The sequence below is a fragment of the Hemiscyllium ocellatum genome, chromosome 1, assembly GCF_020745735.1.
Source record: "Hemiscyllium ocellatum isolate sHemOce1 chromosome 1, sHemOce1.pat.X.cur, whole genome shotgun sequence".
NCBI lineage: Eukaryota > Metazoa > Chordata > Chondrichthyes > Orectolobiformes > Hemiscylliidae > Hemiscyllium > Hemiscyllium ocellatum.
In genome coordinates this window covers 124,836,626-124,859,916 of record NC_083401.1, presented here as the reverse complement: position 1 = coordinate 124,859,916, position 23,291 = coordinate 124,836,626, and the positions used below count along the sequence as shown (strand labels likewise).

At 39.7% G+C, this 23,291-nt stretch overlaps 1 protein-coding gene across 1 annotated transcript in view; it reads right to left on the bottom strand.

Annotated features, from left to right (window-relative positions):
• Nucleotides 1-2,167: 2,167 nt before the first annotated feature.
• Nucleotides 2,168-23,291, bottom strand: part of rab28 (RAB28, member RAS oncogene family) — a 137,116-nt gene continuing 115,992 nt past the window's right edge. The window contains exon 7 of the mRNA XM_060831869.1: nt 2,168-2,963. Coding sequence (XP_060687852.1) covers nt 2,871-2,963 — 93 coding nt within the window. The 3' untranslated portion in view covers nt 2,168-2,870. The remainder of the gene's footprint in view (nt 2,964-23,291) is intronic.

The window sequence follows — 23,291 nt, the reverse complement described above, 5'->3', positions numbered from 1 at the left end:
TGGAAAGTCTGTAATAAAATGCAATGTCATTCTATTTTTATGCAATACATAACAAAAAATCATTTTGAAATATAAAAAATGTTTTTAAACTATTGATACTGTGTCGTTGATATTGCAAATATTGGGCATCTAGTTAACTACTTTCGATACAATGAATCATTTATATTACAGTAGGAATTCTGATGTTTGCAAAAGATTGTAGATAATTATTTTATAATATAATTCATGGTCCTTAGTAAGATGAACTCATATAGTACCTTGTTTGGAATATTAGTGAGAAAGATTATAGTAAAAGTGATCGAAATATTATGTACACTTTTAACTGCTACTTTGAAACCATATACTATACACTGTACTTATGTGGAGTTGACACTGCAAAACTTTCATCTGTTCATGAAGATTGTGCTTTGCTAAACCGCATTTGGACTTGGTTCAAAATGCTACCAACGAAGCACATATATTTGACTGCTTTCACAGAATGCAAGAATACAGTCGTAGTGTACTATCTCTGGGCCACGGAGGCCAGGTTAAAGTCTCACCTGCTCCAGAGGTGTAAAGTAAAATCTCTGAACAAGTTGATTCGAAAATATCTACAAATTAGTACACAATGTGAATGTCTAGAGTCCTTTTTTGCTGCGATAATTCAGGCATCAAATAGAATGCAATGGAGTTTGTGCTGAAATATAGACAGTTAAAACAAAATATACATGAAAGCAAAAAATCTGTGTGTACCTAGCAAGAGTAAAATATTACTTACTATGAAATTTACAAACATTTAAACATTATGTTTAAATGTTTGTAAAACAAAGACTTGTGAAATGTGTTTAGTGTTATATTACTGCATACCCAAGCTGACAGCTGTGAAGTACAGAGATGTGTAAGAAGTCATAAAGAACAAGACCAATATATACCATCAGTTACAAATCAGTTGCATTATCAATAAAATTTGGAAAGAAAACAAAACATAGAACAGTACTAACTTAGGAAAGCTCCAATATCAATAATATAATAAAAATATGGAAATTATTCTACAAGACAATATCTGAGCAGCACGAACTGAAGAAATAACCAGTATGAAAGTAGGAAACACCTGACAAATCTCCTTGATTTACTGGTGAATGGTCCAGATAAAGTTGATGGTGGATCTTCATATGGTAGTGCTTGTTTATTTGAGATTTCAGAGTATCTACCATTTCCAGTGAAAAGGAATTAGACTAAATCCACAACAGATCTTGGATAAAACCAGGATAAGAAGCCGGTTTAAAAAGAAAATCAGGTTACAACTGAGGCCCTGAAACTTCTAACTGGAAATGATCATTTAGTGCCCTAACGTTTCAGCATTTTACACCTCATTTTGTTTGGGCTTTTTAAATTCCAGCAGTGATAGGGCAGGGTAGTGTTGTGCTTATGTTAACAACAGTGACAACTTGTAGAAGGATAGGTAGAAAGACATTTGAAAAATATGAAGGAGTACACATTAACTGAGTGAAGTTTTTTTTAAGTACATCATGTACATTTTTGCATGATGTTCCTATCCTGGTTACTAAAATCCAACTGTTTATAACATGAAGCCAACAACTTCCACACACTAATGTTATAAGGATCAAAATTATACTCCAAACAGTTTGAAATCCAAGCAAGTGAGAGTTCTCTCCTCAGAAATTCTCACACTGGCGTGAAGTTAGACCAGGCTGCCAGATATATAGTGAAAATTTGGCATTGAAACTAGGCAAAATTGCCATATAAATGCATATTTTGAAAAACACTCTGCAATGATAATAGTACTCATTGTTTTTAAAGATGAGATAGTATAGACAAAAAATAGTAAAACAATACTAAGACTCTTGACAAAACAGTAGAACACACAGATACAGGCATTATTCCAGGGCTTTGTAATGTACAGTCTCAGATCGTGTCACAAAAAGTGTTTACAAAATACACACAGGCAGGTCCGCCAACAGATATATAGAGGAAAGGATGCAAAAGGTCAAAAGCACGCCTGATTTCCGGAAGCAGAAGGAAAAGACCCATAAAATAAAATGTAATGCAAAACTCTGGAAATAAAATAGTTTAGGGAGAACCTCACAAAAGTATGTAAAGTATTCAATGGTGTAAGTAAGGCATACCTAGAATACTACATTAGACTAGAAGGACATTGAATTTGAATTACTTAAAGCAAACTTAATCAAATAAAAGTTGTACTTAAAGACTGATAAATGTATGTAATAAGCAGCCAGGCAAGTAAGTAAGGACAAAATCATTCAGAGTATTCAAAATGCAATTGGATGCTATGTGAGTGTAAATTTATGGAGTTCTAAGCTCAATAGCCAAATTAATTTTCACAGGCTTGACTCTTTATTTGCCCAAGGAGTTTCTTTCATTAGGATTTGGATCATTGTGGCAATCTGCTACAAAGCCCATATTCCTTATTTAAAAATTACAATAAAAATGTGCTGGACCTTTTTGGTATTTAAAACTTTATGTCTTGTTATTTCAGGTTAATTTGCATGGAGTTAAAACATTCTGTAAATGCTGATATACATTAAACTGCACTACTGAATAAATTAGGTTTTTGGTAGTTATAAAAGACATATCTGATGCAGTTACACCATCATCTGAAACAAAATGGTGAAAATTCTTTCCTAACTCAATTCTGAAAATTATACTCATATGTGTGGTCCAACCTCTTGCATCTCTGTAGTGGACAGTGGCTGCCTTGTATTTCTCAGCATACGGTAACACAGTCAGTCCGTGAAGTCTTTTACTGTGTTACTGAGATGGTTGCTGTCAAAACTAAGTTCCTGAGAAAGAATGGGCCTGTGTGAATGAAGCAGGTTTGCCAAATGTACTAATATGGGGATATGACGGGATCACTGAACTGCACACATTGAACTTCTAGGAGGGTTCACAGTTCTCACCACAGGCTCCTGGCTGTAATTCACAATATCTGCCTTCACTACACGCTGTCAAAAAAGAAAGAAAGAGAGATATTATGGATTGTTCAACAAATTAAACATAAAATATAAGTCAAAATAGATTTATTTGAAATTATCAGTATGCTAATAATAAAATTTATCAATTGCGAGAACGGTAAATAATGTATCATTACATTGCGCGCCCAGTAAGGCAATAAAAGATAGAATTAGCTTAGTAGTCCATAAAAATAGACATACAACACTTAATAAACTGTCTCTTACTCTGCTTGAGTTAGGTTTTGGTAAACAAAAGACAGAGAAAATATACTAAATAGTGTTAATTATACATTATGGATTTTTATCTCTATATAAACGTGCTAAGTGAATGTAACATTTACCATATAGAATGGTGTAAATGTACATAAAATAAAGATTAAGCTAAATTCATTTTATGATAAAATAATGCTTTATAAATAAACCACATTTGGTCCTTCACTTGATGAAACATTTTCAAAGAGGAACTAACTGCTTCAAGCTTCTGCTGTAGTACCTGAATTATTGCATGGTGCACACTTTACTCCGGAATTGTGCAGAATTCTGTGATAGATTCGCATCATGTGAGTAATTTACCAACTCAGCCCTGACAATATGCTGTCAACAAAAAGATTCCAGAAATGCAAAAGAATGAGGGAGTAGAGAAAAAGAATGAAAAGAACAAATGAAGACAGATTTGAAACATTTCACAGCTACAGGTACCAAGTAAATTGATCATCAATTATAGCAAAATAAAACAGTGAAGCACAAATTTCTCACATGATTTTGTTTTATCACCACTAATAACACACTTAGTTTAAATGGATTACCAGTAATGCTAATTAATGACAATTAATAAATTCAAACTGAAATGTATAACTACAGTGAAAGAAATGTACTGGACAAAATAAGTAATGAGTTAACCTATACACCATAATTTTTCTTTACAGAATAAAGAACCGAATTAACTTGTGGTTAAAAAGATAAATTTATGTTGCATGATGTACAATTTAAAGTATTACATAATTGTCTGCTTTATCTCTATATAAAAATATGAAAACTGCTTTAAATACAGTTTGAACAGTAAAAGCATTGTGAATAATGCAATTCTTTAATTTAACTGTATTTTACTGCACTGACAAAAAAAGCAATATATCGCAGGTTGGCACATAGAGTTAAATCCGCTAAAAAGTGATGCTCAGTTTGGACCCACCATTTCTCAGGGATGTGTTGTATCTACCTAACACTCTAGTCAAATTCAGCTGTACTTCCCTGCTCCAACTTTCATCATTGCATTGGTTCAGCTCACACAGCTCCATCTTTCACCTTTGATAAGGGACAAGAGGAGAAGCAACACCATCACCAAAACCACCACAAAAAGCAACACCACCAGCAGTACCAGCTGGCTTTTGCTCAGCCATGCATTCCTCCACTGGACAGAACTGACACTGCTTTCATGCTGAATGCAGGTGAAGCCCTAAAACAATCTCCCAGATAGACAGGCCTGAGCATCAGCAAATCAGGAGACTCAGGTTCTCACCACAGCTCACTGTTGACATCCATAAGCTCTAGGAATAAGCCTTTTTTCCAGGTGGAATATGAGGGCACACATTGTTAGTGGTCAGTAAAGTGACAATCACTGGAGGGCCACACCACACCACACCACACTGTCAACTAATTACATTCTCTCTTCTCCTACACAGAGAGAAAGCAGAGAGATGTGAGTGCTCATAATGGCTTGATATATCAACACCAATCATATCCTCAGAGTAGTTCATGAACTAAGAACTCATGTAGTCGCCTTTTAGTTTGAGAATTTCCACTTAAAATAGTCAACAAGAAAGTTTTAGCCTTAAAGAAGATAATGGTTACTTTATTGCAAAACTATAGCACATAAAAAACACATAAAATTGATAAAATTATTAATTAAAAATTCACAAATACAAAAGTAGGTAAAGATAAAGATACTTGTAAAGGTGAAAGACTCTAAGATTGCTGCAATCATGAAGATTCTCCTTTCAAGCCAAGTCATTGAAACTTGAAGTCGGTTTCAATAACTGTGATGACTTCTGTAGACCTATAATTGGTCTTTGCCTGTGGAGTGGACTTTGGTCAGGAGGATTCTGGAGAGCGAGAGAAAGTTCCTTATTCTTCATTGGTTCTGTGGTTACAGTACGTGCAGTTTGCCTGGTGTAATTCAGCAAAACAGCAGCTGATTTTATATGCCTTCCTCCTTGTGCTCTCTTTGACTGAGAACGGTCTCTAATGCATTTCAGTGTTTTGCCTGGGGTTCTGCATAAATTGGCTTCTCTCTTCTCTTTTTCATAAACAAAGCAAAACAGCTGCTAACTGAACCATTGTTCCATGAGACAAACAGGTTAATTACATTAATGTGCTTTTCTGTCTCCTGTTTTCCTAAAGGATGCATTTGTGGCCAATTCCACCACTAGGTTGCATATCATGTGCGCACGAAAATGGCACATAAAAATATTATTCACCTTTCCTGTCCCCCAAGATAGAGATACTTTTCATGCAGTGTCTTGAGTTTGTAAGAGTAATGCATCTATGGCTGACTTCTTCTGCCATTTATATTCAGCCTGCTTGGACGGAGAGTTCTCTTCTTTCCCCTCTTGGGAACATAGGAATAGGATTTGGCCATTCAACAAAGTGAGACTGCTCTGGCATTTATCGAACATTTCAATACTGGTTATCCACATTATCCCATAACCCTTTATATCACGGACAATTTAATATCTATCAACTTCTACATTCAAAGACTGGGGTTCCAACATCCTCTGCATCACAGAATTCAAAAGATCACTACCCTCTGAGTAAAACAATTTATCTTAATCTTGGTCCTAAATGGCATCCCCCTTCTTTTAAAATTATGTACACTGGTTCTAGACTGCCCAGCCAAGAGAAATATTTTACCTGCATTTATCCTGTCTATCCCTTTAAGTAGGAGAAAGTGAGGACTGCAGATGCTGGAGATCAGAGCTGAAAATGTGTTGCTGAAAAAGCGCAGCAGGTCAGGCAGCATCCAAGGAACAGGAGATTCGACGAGAAGGGCTTATGCCCAAAACGTCGAATCTCTTGTTCCTTGGATGCTGCCTGACCTGCTACGCTTTTCCAGTATCCCTTTAAGTATTTTGTAAGTTTAATGAGATCACCTTTCAATTCTTCAAATACCTAACACCTAAAGATCCAGTTTGTCCAATCTCTGTAGAGGACATTGGGAAGGAGAAAGCTCTCTATATGCAAGACAAAACTCAACATCAGGCACTACAGGCCAAACAAAACCTGACTCACACCTGATTCCAGTGGATGAGAGCCGGATGTAGCAGACCATCATGGAATGCTAAATAGTTGTTAGTCAGAACGCAAGATTGTGAAGGAATCATTTTGGTTTTGTTTATATTCCATTTTTCTGGCTGTCAATAAAGCTTCATGTTTGGAATTGTACAGCTGTTTGCGTGTATATGATGTACCCCTCCTGGACAAGGTGCAATCTACAATGGGCACTAGGAACACAGTAGCACCGACATAGAGATATTATTAGGACATTGGGATGGGTTGTAGCTAAGAGTAGATAAACTGTATGCTGTGGTGGTTAAGAAGCAATAAGGTTGAGAGATTGAGGTAATGAGGGAGTATCAGCCATATCAGCTATATGCAATAAGCAGCATGACAATGTCAGTGAGGGACAACATTGGATTGCCAACATTTGTCCAGGTGCACAGCAGCCTTCCAAACATGCAAGGAATGCTTTACTTTAGGCGCTTATCTGCCGAGTGGCAAGTTGTGGGAACAGCGTGCTGTAAGATGGGAATAGAATTAGATCTGAGGAACGCTTAGGGAGGGCAGTTATTTAATGAGGTGAGTTTGGTAAAATACAGTGAGAAATGTGAATGAATCACAAAAAAATAGCTTGCAAAGAATCTGAACTTCAGAAAGCAAATGATATGTTACACACCAATCATTTTGCAATAAAAGCCAAGTGTGAAGACATCTTGCTGAAATTGTACAGAACCAGGTCTGGAGTATATATGAACAGATTTGGTCTCCTTGTATACAAATGGATATATAAACATTGGAGAAAATGCAATGAAAGTTTACCAGACAGAATCCAAGGATGGGTAGGTGTTACTTAAGCTCAGATTGAATAAACTAAGCCTGTAGAGTCCAGAAAAATGAAAATTTATCTAATTGAATCGTGAAGTTCTCTATGGGTTTGATAAGATCTTGAGTGGAATCTAGAAATTGGGAGTCACAATCTCAAGACAACAGACATGCTCCATCACCTACCCCACACCAAATTTTGCTGCTGATGTCCCACAGCAGCTATGGATGCCCAGTTTTGAGATCCATGATCGTTTCAAAGTCGTGCCCATTTAAGAGTAGTTGTCATGCTAGACAACGTGATGGAGGCTACCTTCAATATGAAAATGAGACTTTCTATACAGAAAGAATGTGCAATGGTCACTTCTACCAATAATATCATGGACAAATTCATCTGTGACAGGTAGACTGGTGACAACGAGGTCAGATTGGTATCCCCTCTTATGAGTTCCCTCACTATCTTCTGCCAATCCAGCCTAGAATCTATTTCTTGTACAACTTGGCTACCTTGGTCAGTACTAGTGCTACTGGGTCACTCTTCATGAAGGAGTGAAGGTGATGTCAGCCATCTAGAGTATACCGTATGCTCTTACCACCATCAGTGCTTCTTTCAAGCAATGCTCAATGTGGAAGAGAACTGCTTTGTCAGTCCAGGGATCTTGGTAAGTGTTAATGGATAGAAGGTTTCCTTGCCATCGTTTGGCTGATACATTTTCATTGGTCAATGCTGAGGCTTGCAGGTCAATGCCCTTCCAAACATATACCACTATGCTGCCATTCTGGTGAGTCTATCCTCCCATGAGATGTTGATGCTGGAGTCGGGGATATCACCATACTCAAGACATCATACCTTCCAGACAATGTTAGGCTGTTGATTTACTACTAGTCATGGAGTCAGAGATATATAGCACAGAAACAGAAACTTTGGTCCAACTTGTCCATGCTGACTAGATTTCCTAAATAAATATAGTCCCATTTGCCACCATTTGGCCGAGATCCGTCCAAACCCTTCCTATTCATATACACATCCAGATGGCTTTCAAACGTTGTAATTATACCAGCCTCCACCACTTCCTCTGGCAGCTCATACCATACATACACCAGCCTCAGGTGAAAAAGTTGTCCCTCTCACCTTCAACCTATGCCCTCTAGTTTTTAACTCCCCCTACATCCACCACTTCCTTTGGCAGCTCATTCCATACATGCAACACTCTGCATGAAAAATGTTGCCCCTTAAGTCTCTTTTAAATCTTTCCGCTCTCATGTTAAACCTATGTCCTCTAGTTCTGAACTCCCCTGCTCCATGGATAAGACCTTGTCTATTTATACTATCCATGCCCCTAATGATTTTATAAACCTCTATAAGGTCACCGCTCAGCCTTCGATGCTCCAGGGAAAATAGCCCCAGCCTATTCAGCCTCTCCCTATAGCTCAAACTCTCCAACCCATGCAACACCTTTGTAAATCTTTTCTGAACCCTTTCAAGTTTCACAACATCCTTTCGATAGCACGGAGACCAGATTTGCATGCAGTATTCCAATAGTGGCCTAACAATGTCCTGTATAGCCGCACTATGACCTCCCAATTCCTATACTCAATGCACTGACCATAAAGGAAAGAATACTAAACACCTTTTTCACTATCCTATCTACCTGCGACTCCCCCTTCAAGGAATTATGAATCGACATTCCAAGGGCTCTTTGTTCATCAACACTCACCAGGACCTTACCATTAAGTGTATAAGTCTTGCCCTGATTTATCTTTCCAAAATACAGCACCTCACATATATTTGAATTAGACTCCAAAAGCCCATTGACCCATCTGATTAAGATCCGCTGTCCACTACACCTCCAATTTTGGTGTTACCTGCAACTTATTAACTATATCTCCTATGTTCACATCCAAATCATTTACATAAATGACAAAAGTAGTGCAGCCAGCCTTGTGGTGCACCACTTGTCACAGGTGTCCAGTCTGGAAAGCAACCCTTCACCACCACCCTCTGTCTTCTACCTTTGGGCCAGCTGTGTATCCAAATGGCTAGTTCTCCTTCTATTCCATGTGATCGAACCTTGCTAACTAGTTTCCCATGGGGAACCATTTCGAACGCCTTACTGAAGTCCATGCAGATCACGTCTACCACTCTGTCCTCATCAATTCTCTTCATTACTTCTTCAAAACATCAATCACGTTAGTGAGGGTTCCCCACACACAAAGTCATGTTGACTATCCCTAATCAGTCCTTGCCTTTCCAAATGTACATAAATTTTGTCTCTCAGGATTCCCTCCAACTACTTGCCCGCCACTGATGTCAGGCTCACCAGTCTATAGTTCCCTGATTTTTTCTTACCACCTTTCTTAAATAGTGGCACCACTTTAGCCAATGTCCAGCACCTCATCTGTGGCAATCGATGGTACAAATATGTCAGCAAGGGGCTCAGCAATCACTTCCTTAGATTTCCACAGAGTTCTAGGGTACACCTGATCAGGTGGAGAAAGTGAGGACTGCAGATGCTGGAGATCAGAGCTGAAAATGTGTTGCTGGAAAAGCGTAGCAGGTCAGGCAGCATCCAAGGAGCAGGAGAATCAACGTTTCGGGCATGAGCTCTTCTTCAAGATTCCTGAAGAAGGCCTCATGACCGAAACGTCGATTCTCCTGCTCCTTGGATGCTGCCTGACCTGCTATGCTTTTACACCTGATCAGGTCCCTAGTCTGTGAGATAGTTCTTCCAATTTTAACACATGCTTCCAGATGTTAACAAAAAGTACTCTGCAGTTGTTGTTTCCAAAGGCTACGTTAATGCCAAGTGGAGGGACTGGATCATTTTTTTGTTTGGATGTGAACATAGGAGATATGGTGGATCCAACGTGAAAATTCATAGCAGCTTGATATAACTGAGTGACTTCCATTCTTGATATTAATCAACCAGACGGCTGTGAATCTGGAGTCACATGCAGGCCAGACACCTGAAGGCTTTTATTAAACCAGCTGTGTTTTTATACCAATCAATAATAGTTTCATGGTTAGTATTAAACTAGCTTTTTTTAGGAGAAAGTGAGACTGCAGGTGCCGGAGATCAGAGCTGCAAAGAGTGGTGCTGGAAAAGCACAGCCAGTCAGGCAGCATCCGAGGAGCAGAAGAGTCAATGTTTCAAGCATAAACTCTCCATCAGGAGTTTTATTCAATTATTTTATTGAATACAAATTTGAATTGCTGCAATGAGATTCAAAGCCTTGTCTCCAGTGCATTAGCATGTGCTGCAAAGTTACTAACTCCAGTGGCATGATCACTTCATCATTTTTTGTATGCTAAGGAAACTGAGGAATTTGAGGATTGCATGGGAAGATAAAGGTGAAGTTCAGTTGAGATCTTGTTGAATTGGCGAGCAGCTAAAGAATACCCCAGCTCTTATTTCTCATATACTTATGCATTGGACACATGCTGTGAATGCAAAGTGAAAACTCATCATTCTACGTATCACCTTCCCTCCATCCCACCCACCCAGATTTGTTCACAGCAGTTGCCAGGAACATCATCTTTCACTTTTGGAAGCTCCAGGAAATTGCAGGAAGATTGGAAACATTAAGGAATCGAAAACTGACAGATTTAATCAATTCCAGCATGGAAGTACAAATGTTACATTGGGAATTCTGAATAATAGCACAAATTTTAAATGCAAGTGGACATTACAGATGCATTTGAAAGCAGGATGTTGGGATGAAAGTGTTTTCTAAGAAGTCCCAAATGATAACATATATAAAAGAGGCAGATGAATGTTAGTCAATTATGTGAACACTATTTTATGAAAAGATCATAAAGTAAATTTAAAATAGTGACCTAAATAATTCAGTTCCAAAAAAGCATGTGATTGCAATTGAGTACCTGGGAGAACACCTGTGGTGTTTACACATTTATACTTTAAGCTTGAGACATTCATGGCAAACACATTCAAGCAATTAGTTTAGTTTTTAACTTCAAAACAGAACACAATGTAGAAGATTTTCTCCTAGAAGGAGAATCAAGTTAGTTTGGGGGAAAAAAAAATCACACTAACTGAAGTGTATTAATGTTGAGCACCCAAGTCAGGAGAAATCAGGATATATCTTCAAGCTGTTAGAACTGAAGAAATCTGGGTCATCAGGATTGAGAGAGATTCATGTCAGTGGACTCAGAAAGGAATCATGAAAAACAGTCTCCACAGGAAAGAATCTGGAAAGTGTCAATTGAGCAAAGATTTATAGAAGTGGAGATAGAAGTAATAGTTCTCTGGGATTGGAGGTCTGTCATGGATGGTGCAGGGACACAGGTTGAAGATTTGTTTGTATGTTTCTGTTAAAATCTTTCTATCTATTGTCTAAACATATTTACATAGCTTTTGTTTGTTATTTCTTCTTTCATGCAATAAACTTGTGTTCTGTTGTTTACGAAAATCTGCAGCCTCTTGGCAAAACGCCTCAATGACTTATTACTGGGTCAACCAATTGCAAAAAATTGAATATATGATCTGTCAAACCAGGTTTCTTTCTGGGATCTCACCCATGTGTAGATTTTAACACTTAAAATAAGTAATCAGACAGACCAAAACTAAAGTACCTTGATGGTTGTTCCAAAAGCCGTGTGAACAGCACTGACAGAAATTAGTTCTGTTATTCAGTAACTGCAAAGATATTGACCCAGAAGTTTGACATTTGACTTGTTATAATATACTTCTTTAAAAAAAAGACACGAGTAGCGAAATGTTAGGGGTCATTCTATTGACTGTTTTGAATTCAATTGTTCAACCAGTGAAGTCACAATATCTTCATCCAGATGAATTACATTTTGATGAAGTGCCAAACAAATAAAATCATGTTTGATTTTCAAATAAGCCAATAAAAATAATCACTTCTTTGAGATGGATGAAATGGACTGACGGTTCCCAAGAGCTGAAACACCACCTGTAAACACTGCTGTTCTCAGGCTGCAATAAGAAGCTCACTGTAAATTGACATTGCCCAGTTTATTTTACGGATCTTGGCTTTTTATTTAAACAAAATTTCACAAGAGAAGTATTACACTGCTGTTAAGCATCAAGGGGGTCAGTTTCCTCAGTTTCTCTAGCCACGTTGCAGAAACAGTGGAAACTTTATTTAAATGCCCCCAATCCAATGACCTTCCCCACAAAGGTTTCCCACTTTCACTCAGCACCAACAGGGTCCAATCCTTAATAAGCCACACAAACCATGATTCCCCATGCATTACGACAACCAACTCAATTTCACCATGCCCTTAAACATAACCATAACCTGATCACTGCGCCCCATCCTTAACACGCACAAAAGATTTTCAAGCGACATGTGCTCATTTCATATACATTTGATTCATACTGAGTGATTAAATACAAAAATCATAAGAACATAAGAAACCGGGATTAGGCAATTCAGCTCATTGAGATGTTCCACCATTTAATGAAATCATGGCAGATGCAACATCAATGTCATACTGCAACATAATTTCCTTGCATTATCCATATATTTCTTGATTTTTTAAATACAGGCAGTTCCACTGTAACACATCTTTCGTTAACGTGAATTGCCTATTACACAATTGGATTAATAGGGAATGTTGTTTGTAAAACACAAATGTTTAAAGTATGTGTTGGCTATAACGTGATTAGATCACCAACACTTTAAGTGTTGTTTGTACTGTGCTATTTTTATATAGCGCAGGTTCACACAGGAATGCAGCTATCGCATTCTGGAAGAACTGCCTGTTTGTAGAAATCTATCAATCCAATCTTGAGCAGACTTAACAATTTAGCAAAGAACTTCAATGATTCACCACCATATGAGTGAAGAACCTCCTCCTCACCTCAATTCTAAACAGCCTTACCATTGATAACATTTATACAGATTATGTTTACACACTATATGCAGTTTGAAATCCCTCATGATTATTGTGTTATACTTGTCACATACACTTTATTTTTTGCATTTATACAGTGAATTACATTACATGCGCATGGTGGCCTATAAACAACTCACATCAAGACTTCTGCCCCATGGTGTTGCTTAGTTTTAACCAAACTGATGCTGCGTCTTGAACCTTAGAACAAAGGTCATATCACAGTACAATGTTAATAGAGTTAATACACCACGTTTTCCCAAATTCTTTATTTCCTGAATATCATGTGTCTTTGAATATTCAGCTCACTGTTTTCATTTCTTGCAGCCATATCTCTATAATGGCAAACAGGTCACACGCATGAATTTCTATTTTAGTTGACAATTTACCTGTTTATCATGAATGATGCAGGCATTCAGATACAAAGCCTTTAATGCAACTTTTTAAAAAAACTATCTTGGTGAACTCTGGCGTTATGAGCTGACACACTCTTAAATTTGCAATCGCTTTTCTTTCCTGCCAAATTCAGACTATCATTACTTCTTTAGCTAGCTTGACCTACTGCTGCGGAATTTCCACTTCATGCATTCAGTTCTCCCCTGCATCATCCTTTCCACCCCCTTCCATAGTATTAGACATGCTGTTAGTACCTACATGGATCAAGGCAATGGCATTCTCTATTTCACACTGTAAGTCTTTCTGCAACTCTAAGCAAATATCCTAAACCCCGGCTCCAGACATGCAACACAGTTTTATGGATTCTCATCATAAACAACAGAGAAATGTCTCTCTCTTACTACCAGTACATTTATTTCAACTATCGCTCCACTTGAATGCCTTACCGTAACATAGTGCCATCACCAGTTTGCTCATCCTCACTAGTCCTTGCACTCATCCATTCAAGCTGCGAAGACCTCAAGTCTATTGGATAATTGTAGGGGCTGAAGCTCTCCCCCCCCCCCCCCCTCTCAATCTCCTTAACTAATTGATTTGCAGTCATATACTTAGTCCTTGGCCAAATCAATGACGCTAAACTAAAAGTGGTGTGATTGTCCTCTGGAACAAATTTCAACATTACTTTTCCCTTCCACAATGCATCACAATGTCTGCAACTCAACTTTCAACTCAATAACTCTGAGCTGAAGCTTCTCAAGCTGCAGACACTTGTTGCGGATGTGTTTGACATGGAATCCTTGGCTTGTTGGAGCTACCAAAATGCTGCAGCCATGAGACATCACTTACCCTGCCAAACTTGTATCAATTAAATTTATTCACTTATATCAATAAATTTATAGTTCCCACACCCACCCAACGCTTGACTTCACATTCTGTATAGGTTATCAACACTGAGAAACTCTTAGAGATGTGGTGGCACATTACTAATCTCACTGCATTAGCAATCCAGAACCCCAAACCAACGTTTGGATTCTCACCTCGCAGTTAAAACTTTGGATGGAAAAGCTGACTTTTCTTTTTCTAAACATCACAAATCTTATTTTATCAATTCCTCATATTTTGCTAACTGACTTGCCAATATTCACATCATTCAGGAAGATTCCATCCCATGAGCCAGCTCTGCTAAAGTAAAGAAAACTGCTCAAGGTCATCAGCTAATTAATTAGTTACTGCTTCAGAGAGCCTGTATATTCCTGTTTAAGTGTAAGAATCAATGTTTTAAAATTAGGGGTTGTCCTTTCAGGACAGAAAGGAGAAGTTTTTTCTTTGAGGGTTCAGTGACTTTGGAACTCTACCTCAGAAGGCTTTAGAGGTGAGGCCATTGAATATTTTTAAGACAGATGTGGATAGATTCTTGTTGGTAGAATTAACGAATATGGGGATGGATGGGAATGTGAAAATCAAAGCATTCCAATCAGCCATGGTCTTCTCAATTGGCAGGATAGGCTTAAAGGGCTGAATTGGTGGCTCCTGCTTCTATTTTATATACACATATGAACTAAACCTACTCCTTTTAAACAATAACTTAACATTTTAAAACACTAAATTTTGGTTGTTTGTTAAATGTAAACAAACATTTGAATTGAGACTGAGATTAACTCTTAAGACCCCCTCACTAACCTAACTCCTGCCATCATCCACTGTTTCAAGCAGTACAGAGTTGCAAAAAAAATACAAGCAGCTGAATATTTTTAAAATTTAAGTTGTGGTATAAAAGCAAAACATTGTGTTTTTATGATTCACAGTGGACAAGTAATTATTTGTAAGTATTCAAAAGTAATTTCTTCAGCAAACAAGTGATGTCAATCTGTTCAAAATACATCAGATTCACTTCTAAATGAAGCCATGTCAACATGAATGATGCTTTGCATATTCTTCTATCAGGTTAAATGATATAAACATGAAACTAGAAAATAGCTTTTGAGTGGTCAGAGTTGAGTTCTGTATTATAAAAAGGCAAATCTTGAGCACGATGGTTAGCTAATGAGTGCTTTGCTAAGGTTTCAATTGATCACCACCTCATCTTATTTAAAAGTCTGAATTAATCAAACCTTCCCTGTTGATGTGATCACAAGAAGAGTCACTGTCTTCCACATAAGGTTATCCTGAGTTTCCAGCAGTCCTATTTAATCACAAAGCTCCTGGTCTATTCATCCAGAAAAATATGCAATACATCCAAACTAAATTGCAAAATATTGCTGGAATAACAAGACCTAATTGCAAAAACATGCCAGCTAATAACAGAACTGGTCAGTCAACTTTTCTTTGCCAATATATTTGTAGAATCAAATCAACCCAAACCACAGACCTTTAGATACAATCAGATCCCATTTTGAAGTTACAGTGTATCATGGGAATCTCTAGAGAATTCCTAATTTGTTTGTGCACATTTGAATTTCAATACAATCTTTAAACTTCACATCCTAATTGAAATTCAAAGAAAAACCATATTTATGTTAAGACAAATGTCTATAATTGAAGCCAAAAGTTTTAAACTGCAGCAAATGCAGAACCATTGAAGCATATCAAATTTCAAATTATACTTGATTATTAACGGTAACATACAATTTTGAAGCCAATTCCTCTTTTCAGTTTTTGTATTAAGTGCCATAATAGCTTTGGTGAGACATTGGATGAATTTTCATCTCAGCAACATAAAACAGAAGTCAAGACTGTTTCTGCACACTGACTCTGGCCTTCAGGTTTTCAAAGAGACCCAACCTCCCTTCCCAGTTAGCACGGGGGCAGGTTCTATATCCAAGTAAAGGTGACTGGCATACACCCTCCGAAAACTAGATTGCCAATTAGAGGATTTCCACCTTGACATGCAGGATGTGGAGGTGCCAGGGTCGGACTGGGGTGGACAAAGTCAGAAGTCACAAAACAACAGATTATAGTCCGACAGGTTCATTTGAAATCACATGCTTTTGTCACCTGACGAAAGAGTAGCACTCCAAAAGCTTGCCATTTCAATTAAACCTGTTGGACTATAATCTGATGTCACGTGACTTCTCAGTTTGAAAGAAGCAGCAGCTTGCAGTACTTTAATTGGTTAGTAACATGGAGTAATTGCTCCAATATGGACATGTCCTCTCACCACTGTTTAAAAACAGAAATAGCACTGCAGCTCTGTGTGCACCCAAAGCAGGAAGGGAGGGCAGGCAAGGAGACCTGCTGGGAGCTTTGGCTTACTTGTTTATTGCTGTTAGAAATCTCACAACACCAGGTTATAGTCTAACAGGTTTAATTGGAAGCACACTAGCTTTCGGAGCAACACTCCTTCATCAGGTGATTGTGACAACCTGGTGTTGTGTGATTTTCAACTTCGTACACCCCAGTCCAACACTGGCATCTCCAAATCTTGTCTATTCCATAGTTATGGAAGCTTAGGGCAGTTCAAATGCAGTCTCCCATTTGGGAAAACTGGAGGCTGACTGGAAAGTTCCAAAACGGCCATATTCGGGAAACTGTCAATGCAGGGGCACCTAGTGAAACACGACCTAATAACTCATCTCTCAACACAATGAGCCCAGGCTAAGGCTGAAAGCAGGCATGTAGGTACAGCAGGCAATAAAGAGGGCAAACTCTACATTGGCCTTTATACCAAGAGAATTTGAGTACAGGGACTAGGACGTCTTGCTGCAATTGCATGGGCATCAGTGAGGCCACATCGAGAATATTGTGTATAGTTTTGGTTTACTTAACTGAGAAAGGAATAAAATCAGAGAAACCCTACAATGTGGAAAGAGACATTCGGCCCATTGATAGTATACTGATCCTTTGAAGACCATCCACTCAGGCAGAGCAACCCACCTTATTCCTTTGCACTGTGTGAGGAATCTGGAGCACTAGCGGAAACTCATGCCTACATGGGCAGAACACCTAAGGCTTGAATTAACCCCAGGTCCCTGGCACTAAGAGGCAGCATTACTAACCACTGAGCCACTGTGCTCCTTTTTGCTAAAGATGGAGGTCAGTGAAGATTTACCAAATTGATTCCTGGGATGGCAAGACTGACATTAGAGAAGAGATTGAGTTGGATATGACTGTATTCACTGAAGTTAGGAAGAATGAAGAAGAATCTCATAGAAGTTTATAAAATAATAACAGGACTAGACAGGTGAGATGCAAGAAGGACGTTCCTAATGATGGGGGTCCAGTACCAGGGGTCAGAGTTTAAGTGTAAGGGCTGTGATTAGGGGAAATTTCTTTACCTGGAGAATGGCATGCTTGTGGAATTCACTACCTGAAAAAGTGATTGAAGTCAAAACATTATGTGTTTTCATGAAGGAGATAGATATTGGTCTTGTGCCTAAAGGGAGTGATATAGGGAGAGGATGTGATTAGAGTATTGAGCTTAATGATCATGCACGAGCAGAGCAGGCTCAAGGAGTTGAACAGCCTCATGCTGCTCCTACCTTCTACGTTTCTATGTCTATTACAACTGTGTTTTCCATCAATCAAGACTGTTCTTGGAGACACGACACACAGTTTAAAAAAAAGCTTTGTCTAAATTAAAATTTAACTTTAATATTTCTGACCCTCTGCCAGCCCTGGATCCCCCAGATGGTGGTCCTGCCCAGAGATGCTGTTGGACATCTCAAGAATTTCAAGAATTCCTGAACAGGCAGCGTGGTTGTTCAGTGGTGAGTGCTGATGCCTCAGAGAGCCAAGGATCTGGGTTTGATTCAAGCTTTGGGTGATTGATTGTGTGGAGTTTGTGAGCTCTCTCTTTGTCTGCATGGGTTTCCACCAGGTACCTGGCTTCCTCTTACAATCCAAAGTTGTGCAGGTTCAGTGGATGGGCCATGCTAAATTGCCCTCTAGTGTCCTGGGAAATGCAGGTTAGGTGGGTTAGTTAGCAGTAGCAAATGCAAGGTTATGGGGATAGGTTGCGAGGCTGGGTCTGGATGGAATGCTCTTCGGAGGGGGTTCAGTGCAGACTCAATGGGCCGAATGGCCTCATTCCACACTGTAGAGATTCGATGAACCCGGAAAGCTAATTTCTGCTGATCCTATTTAAATTTCATTAGTTTACCAAAATACATGATGGTAGCTCTCTGTCTTCACTTAGTTACAGATGGAATTCCAATCTCATATGCTCACCGTATCATAGTTACGGAGAGGTTGTAATGCAGTGTTAACATGTTGAACTAGCAACCCAGAACTCCACACTGATGTTCTAAGGATATGGGTTTGAATCCTCACCATCAGTGGACAGTGAAATTTGATATGAATCAAAATCTGGAATGAAAAACAACTCTAATGCTATCCACTGTTAATTGTTGTAAAAAACAATCTGGTTTATTAATGACCTTTAGGGAAGTAAATCTACTATTCTTACCTAGAATGGCTTACATATGACTCCAGACCAACAACAATGTGGTTGACTCTTAACTGCCCTTTGGGCAATTAGTGATGGGCAATAAATGCAGGTCTAGCCAGTGATGAGCACTTTTCATGGATAAATAAATATTAAAAATGATAAAATGTAGCCATCTGCCCGGCATCCAAAAGTGAAATAATAATAAAAGCAATATAATAAAAGAAAGAAACTATTACATTTGCACCCAAAGAAACAGATTCAATTTTCACAGTCACTAGAAAAGTTATCTTACATTAAAGTATTACACTTAATTTTATCAATTAAATGCAAAAAGACATATTAAAGCTATTTTATTGACCTAGCACTCTGGCTAAAGACAGCAATATTGTTTCGTTTAAACATGACTCCCTTTGGGAGAAATCATGGACTAAGTAGAATCAGTATTTTCTAATGTTTTCAATAAACTTAGAACGCAATATTTTAAGTCACAACTCTCAAACAAAATAATACAAATAAATATGGCAGAGCCAAATCTCAGCAATTAACTTTGTTCAGTTTCTATTTAAAGATCTTTTTACCAAAGTAAAAATGCAGTTATTTTTAAGCTGCTTGCAATTATGATAACCTCTAACTAAAATACTGCTGCAAATATGAAATTTACAAGTTAAATAATGAAGTGCAAAATCAATTTTAGCCAATTTTAATTCTGTTTTTGTAAACTTTATATGGGGAAATGCTAAGTAAGGAATAAGAATTCACATCTGTAAAATTAAGTAGTGCTTAACTTGGTGGTAAAAAGCATGGGAAAGGAACTAAGTAATATACAATGTTGAAGCCGTACAATTACTTCTTTAAAGGATGAGCAACAAATAAAATACATACGCTGATGTAACCTAGGCATTTCACATATATTTCTTTGCAGCTAACTCAAGGCTATTACTGTCAGAGAACTGGAAGCAGATCACCTGCCCACCCACTTTGCTGGCCAACACTGTATTGGCACAGGTAGTCAGAGAGTGGATGGAGCTTGAAACAAATTAAATAAGACAGGGTAGAGAAGAAAATTATTTAATATAAGTTATTAGCACAAAGATGCACTACCGTTGATTAGCAATGAAATTTTCAGTGCCAAGATAATGGTTTAGCTGAAATGAAACAATGAGGTAATTTGTCATCCAATGTGAGGTGCTGAATCTAGCATTTTATAAGAATCACTGTGGGTGTGAAGAGGTCAGGCTAGATGTCAATACACTGAACCACCCGCACATTTTCCACAGCCAACATGTCTCCACTAAAACAATCCTTTAGAAAGACTAATGGATTTTTAGGAAGCTAGGGAAACTTATCACTTAGGTCCCAAACTTCTGGATAACATATCTATTTGGGAGTACATGCTTGTCAGTGCAGTACAAACCTAAAATCAACATCTCATTAAAATACTAGAGTTTTCTTGCTATCTACTCTGAGTATATCTTTATAGAAAATGCAATAAAAAGGAATAGACTATACTCAGAATAAACTTTTTCAATTTTTTTCAAAGGAATATGAATTACTAATTTACAGACAATTGAAAACTCTTCATTTGAATTACTATTCCATGATTTTCAAATGGCTTAATAAAACTACCATGGCTGGTGTCATAAATTCCTCCTTTCTCCCTTCCTCTCCAGAGGTTGACAGCTAATAATGGATATCATTAGTAACACAGCCTCCTGTACTTTGCGCAACACTGATCCTCCATGGTTGAATCTATAAACTGTCAGCAGCTGCTTTTCGTTAGAACAGTGGAAGAACATAACTATCAACCTGTATTGTGATCTCTGAAACAGAGCTGATCAGATGTCAATCAACAATGAACAAAAGCAAAATCAGCATTGTAATACCTCCACCTCCTCAAATGTAACTGAAGTCAGGAAATCCAGCATATTCATAATGAAAGTGACTTTACAAATTCCTGTGCTCAGCAAAGGACTCAATTTTATACCATTAATGAATTTCAGGCATGCCATGACCTTGAACTCTGTTTTCCAATGTCTTCGCCTCTATGTCCACTTCTTTCAATGGGAGTCCTTCCCCATCATAAAACCCTTTCATCTATCTCCAATAACTGTCCCTTCTCCTGGACTCCTCCCTCAGTCTTTTGACTTCCGCTCAACTTCTTCAACTGTTGATATGACATCAATTGACTTAATTTCTCTATGTTCCTCATTCACGCTAACCTGTCTCCATCTGACCTTGCCGAACTTTGTTCTCGCAGGTCCAACCTCAATTTGATTATCAAAAGTGCTGATAAGGCTGATGCTGTTGTCATCTGACTGCTACCTGACAGGGTTTGAGTGCTAACACTCAGAAACTCCTCTCATCTCCTGTGGATCATGACCCTGTAGTGATTGCAATGTAGTTAGCCAGGTGGATCTCATAGAATATGAGTTCCCATACTGGGGCTGTTAATCAGAGGGCCCGGGCTGACAGATAATAACAGGAGCTTCAGACATCCTTACACTCTGAGAACTGGCTCTGAGGAAGCAGGGTAAAAAATGAGGTCTGCAGATGCTGGAGATCACAGTTGAAAATGTGTTGCTGGTTAAAGCACAGCAGATCAGGCAGCATCCAAGGAACAGGAAATTCGACGTTTCGGGCATAAGCCCTTCATCAGGAATGAGGAAAGTGTGTCCAGCAGGCTAAGATAAAAGGTAGGGAGGAAGGACTTGGGGGAGGGGCGATGGAGATGTGATAGGTGGAAGGAGGTCAAGGTGAGGGTGATAGGCCGGAGTGGGGTGGGGGCGGAGAGGTTAGGAAGAAGATTGCAGGTTAGGAGGGCGGTGCTGAGTTGAGGGAACCGACTGAGACAAGGTGGGGGGAGGGGAAATGAGGAAACTGGAGAAATCTGAGTTCATCCCTTGTGGTTGGAGGTTCCCAGGCGGAAGATGAGGCGCTCTTCCTCCAACCGTCGTGTTGTTATGTTTTGCCGGTGGAGGAGTCCAAGGACCTGCATGTCCTCGGTGGAGTGGGAGGGAGAATTAAAGTGTTGAGCCACGGGGTGGTTGGGTTGGTTGGTTCGGGCGTCCCTGAGGTGTTCTCTGAAGCGTTCCGCAAGTAAGCGGCCCGTCTCCCCAATGTAGAGGAGGCCACATCGGGTGCAGCGGATGCAATAGATGATGTGTGTGGCGGTGCAGGTGAACTTGTGGCGGATATGGAAGGATCCCTTGGGGCCTTGGAGGGAAGTGAGGGAGGAGGTGTGGGCGCAAGTTTTACATTTCCTGCGGTTGCAGGGGAAGGTGCCGGGAGTGGAGGTTGGGTTGGTGGGGGGTGTGGACCTAACGAGGGAGTCACGAAGGGAGTGGTCTTTGCAGAACGCTGATAGGGGAGGGGAGGGAAATACATCCCTGGTGGTGGGGTCCGTTTGGAGGTGGCGGAAATGACGGCGGATGATACGTTGTATACAGAGGTTGGTGGGGTGGTAGGTGAGAACCAGTGGGGTTCTGTCTTGGTGGTGGTTGGAGGAGCGGGGCTCAAGGGCGGAGGAGCTGGAAGCATCTCCTCCACTTCCCGCTCCTCCGCCCTTGAGCCCCGCTCCTCCAACCGCCACCAAGACAGAACCCCACTGGTTCTCACCTACCACCCCACCAACCTCCGTATACAACGTATCATCCGCCGTCATTTCCGCCACCTCCAAACGGACCCCACCACCAGGGATATATTTCCCTCCCCTCCCCTATCAGCGTTCCGCAAAGACCACTCCCTTCGTGACTCCCTCGTCAGGTCCACACCCCCCACCAACCCAACCTCCACTCCCGGCACCTTCCCCTGCAACCGCAGGAAATATAAAACTTGCGCCCACACCTCCTCCCTCACTTCCCTCCAAGGCCCCAAGGGATCCTTCCATATCCGCCACAAGTTCACCTGTACCTCCACACACATCATCTATTGCATCCGCTGCACCCGATGTGGCCTCCTCTACATTGGGGAGACAGGCCGCTTACTTGCGGAACGCTTCAGAGAACACCTAGGGACGCCCGGACCAACCAACCCAACCACCCCGTGGCTCAACACTTTAACTCTCCCTCCCACTCCACCGAGGACATGCAGGTCCTTGGACTCCTCCACCGGCAAAACATAACAACACGACGGTTGGAGGAAGAGCGCCTCATCTTCCGCCTGGGAACCCTCCAACTACAAGAGATGAACTCAGATTTCTCCAGTTTCCTCATTTCCCCTCCCCCCAACTTGTCTCAGTCGGTTCCCTCAACTCAGCACCGCCCTCCTAACCTGCAATCTTCTTCCTGACCTCTCCGCCCCCACCCCACTCCGGCCTATCACCCTCACCTTGACCTCCTTCCACCTATCACATCTCCATCGCCCCTCCCCCAAGTCCCTCCTCCCTACCTTTTATCTTAGCCTGCTGGACACACTTTCCTCATTCCTGATGAAGGGCTTATGCCCGAAACGTCGAATTTCCTATTCCTTGGATGCTGCCTGATCTGCTGTGCTTTAACCAGCAACACATTTTCAACTCTGAGGAAGCAGGATCAGTGTCAAGGACTTTCCACATATAAAT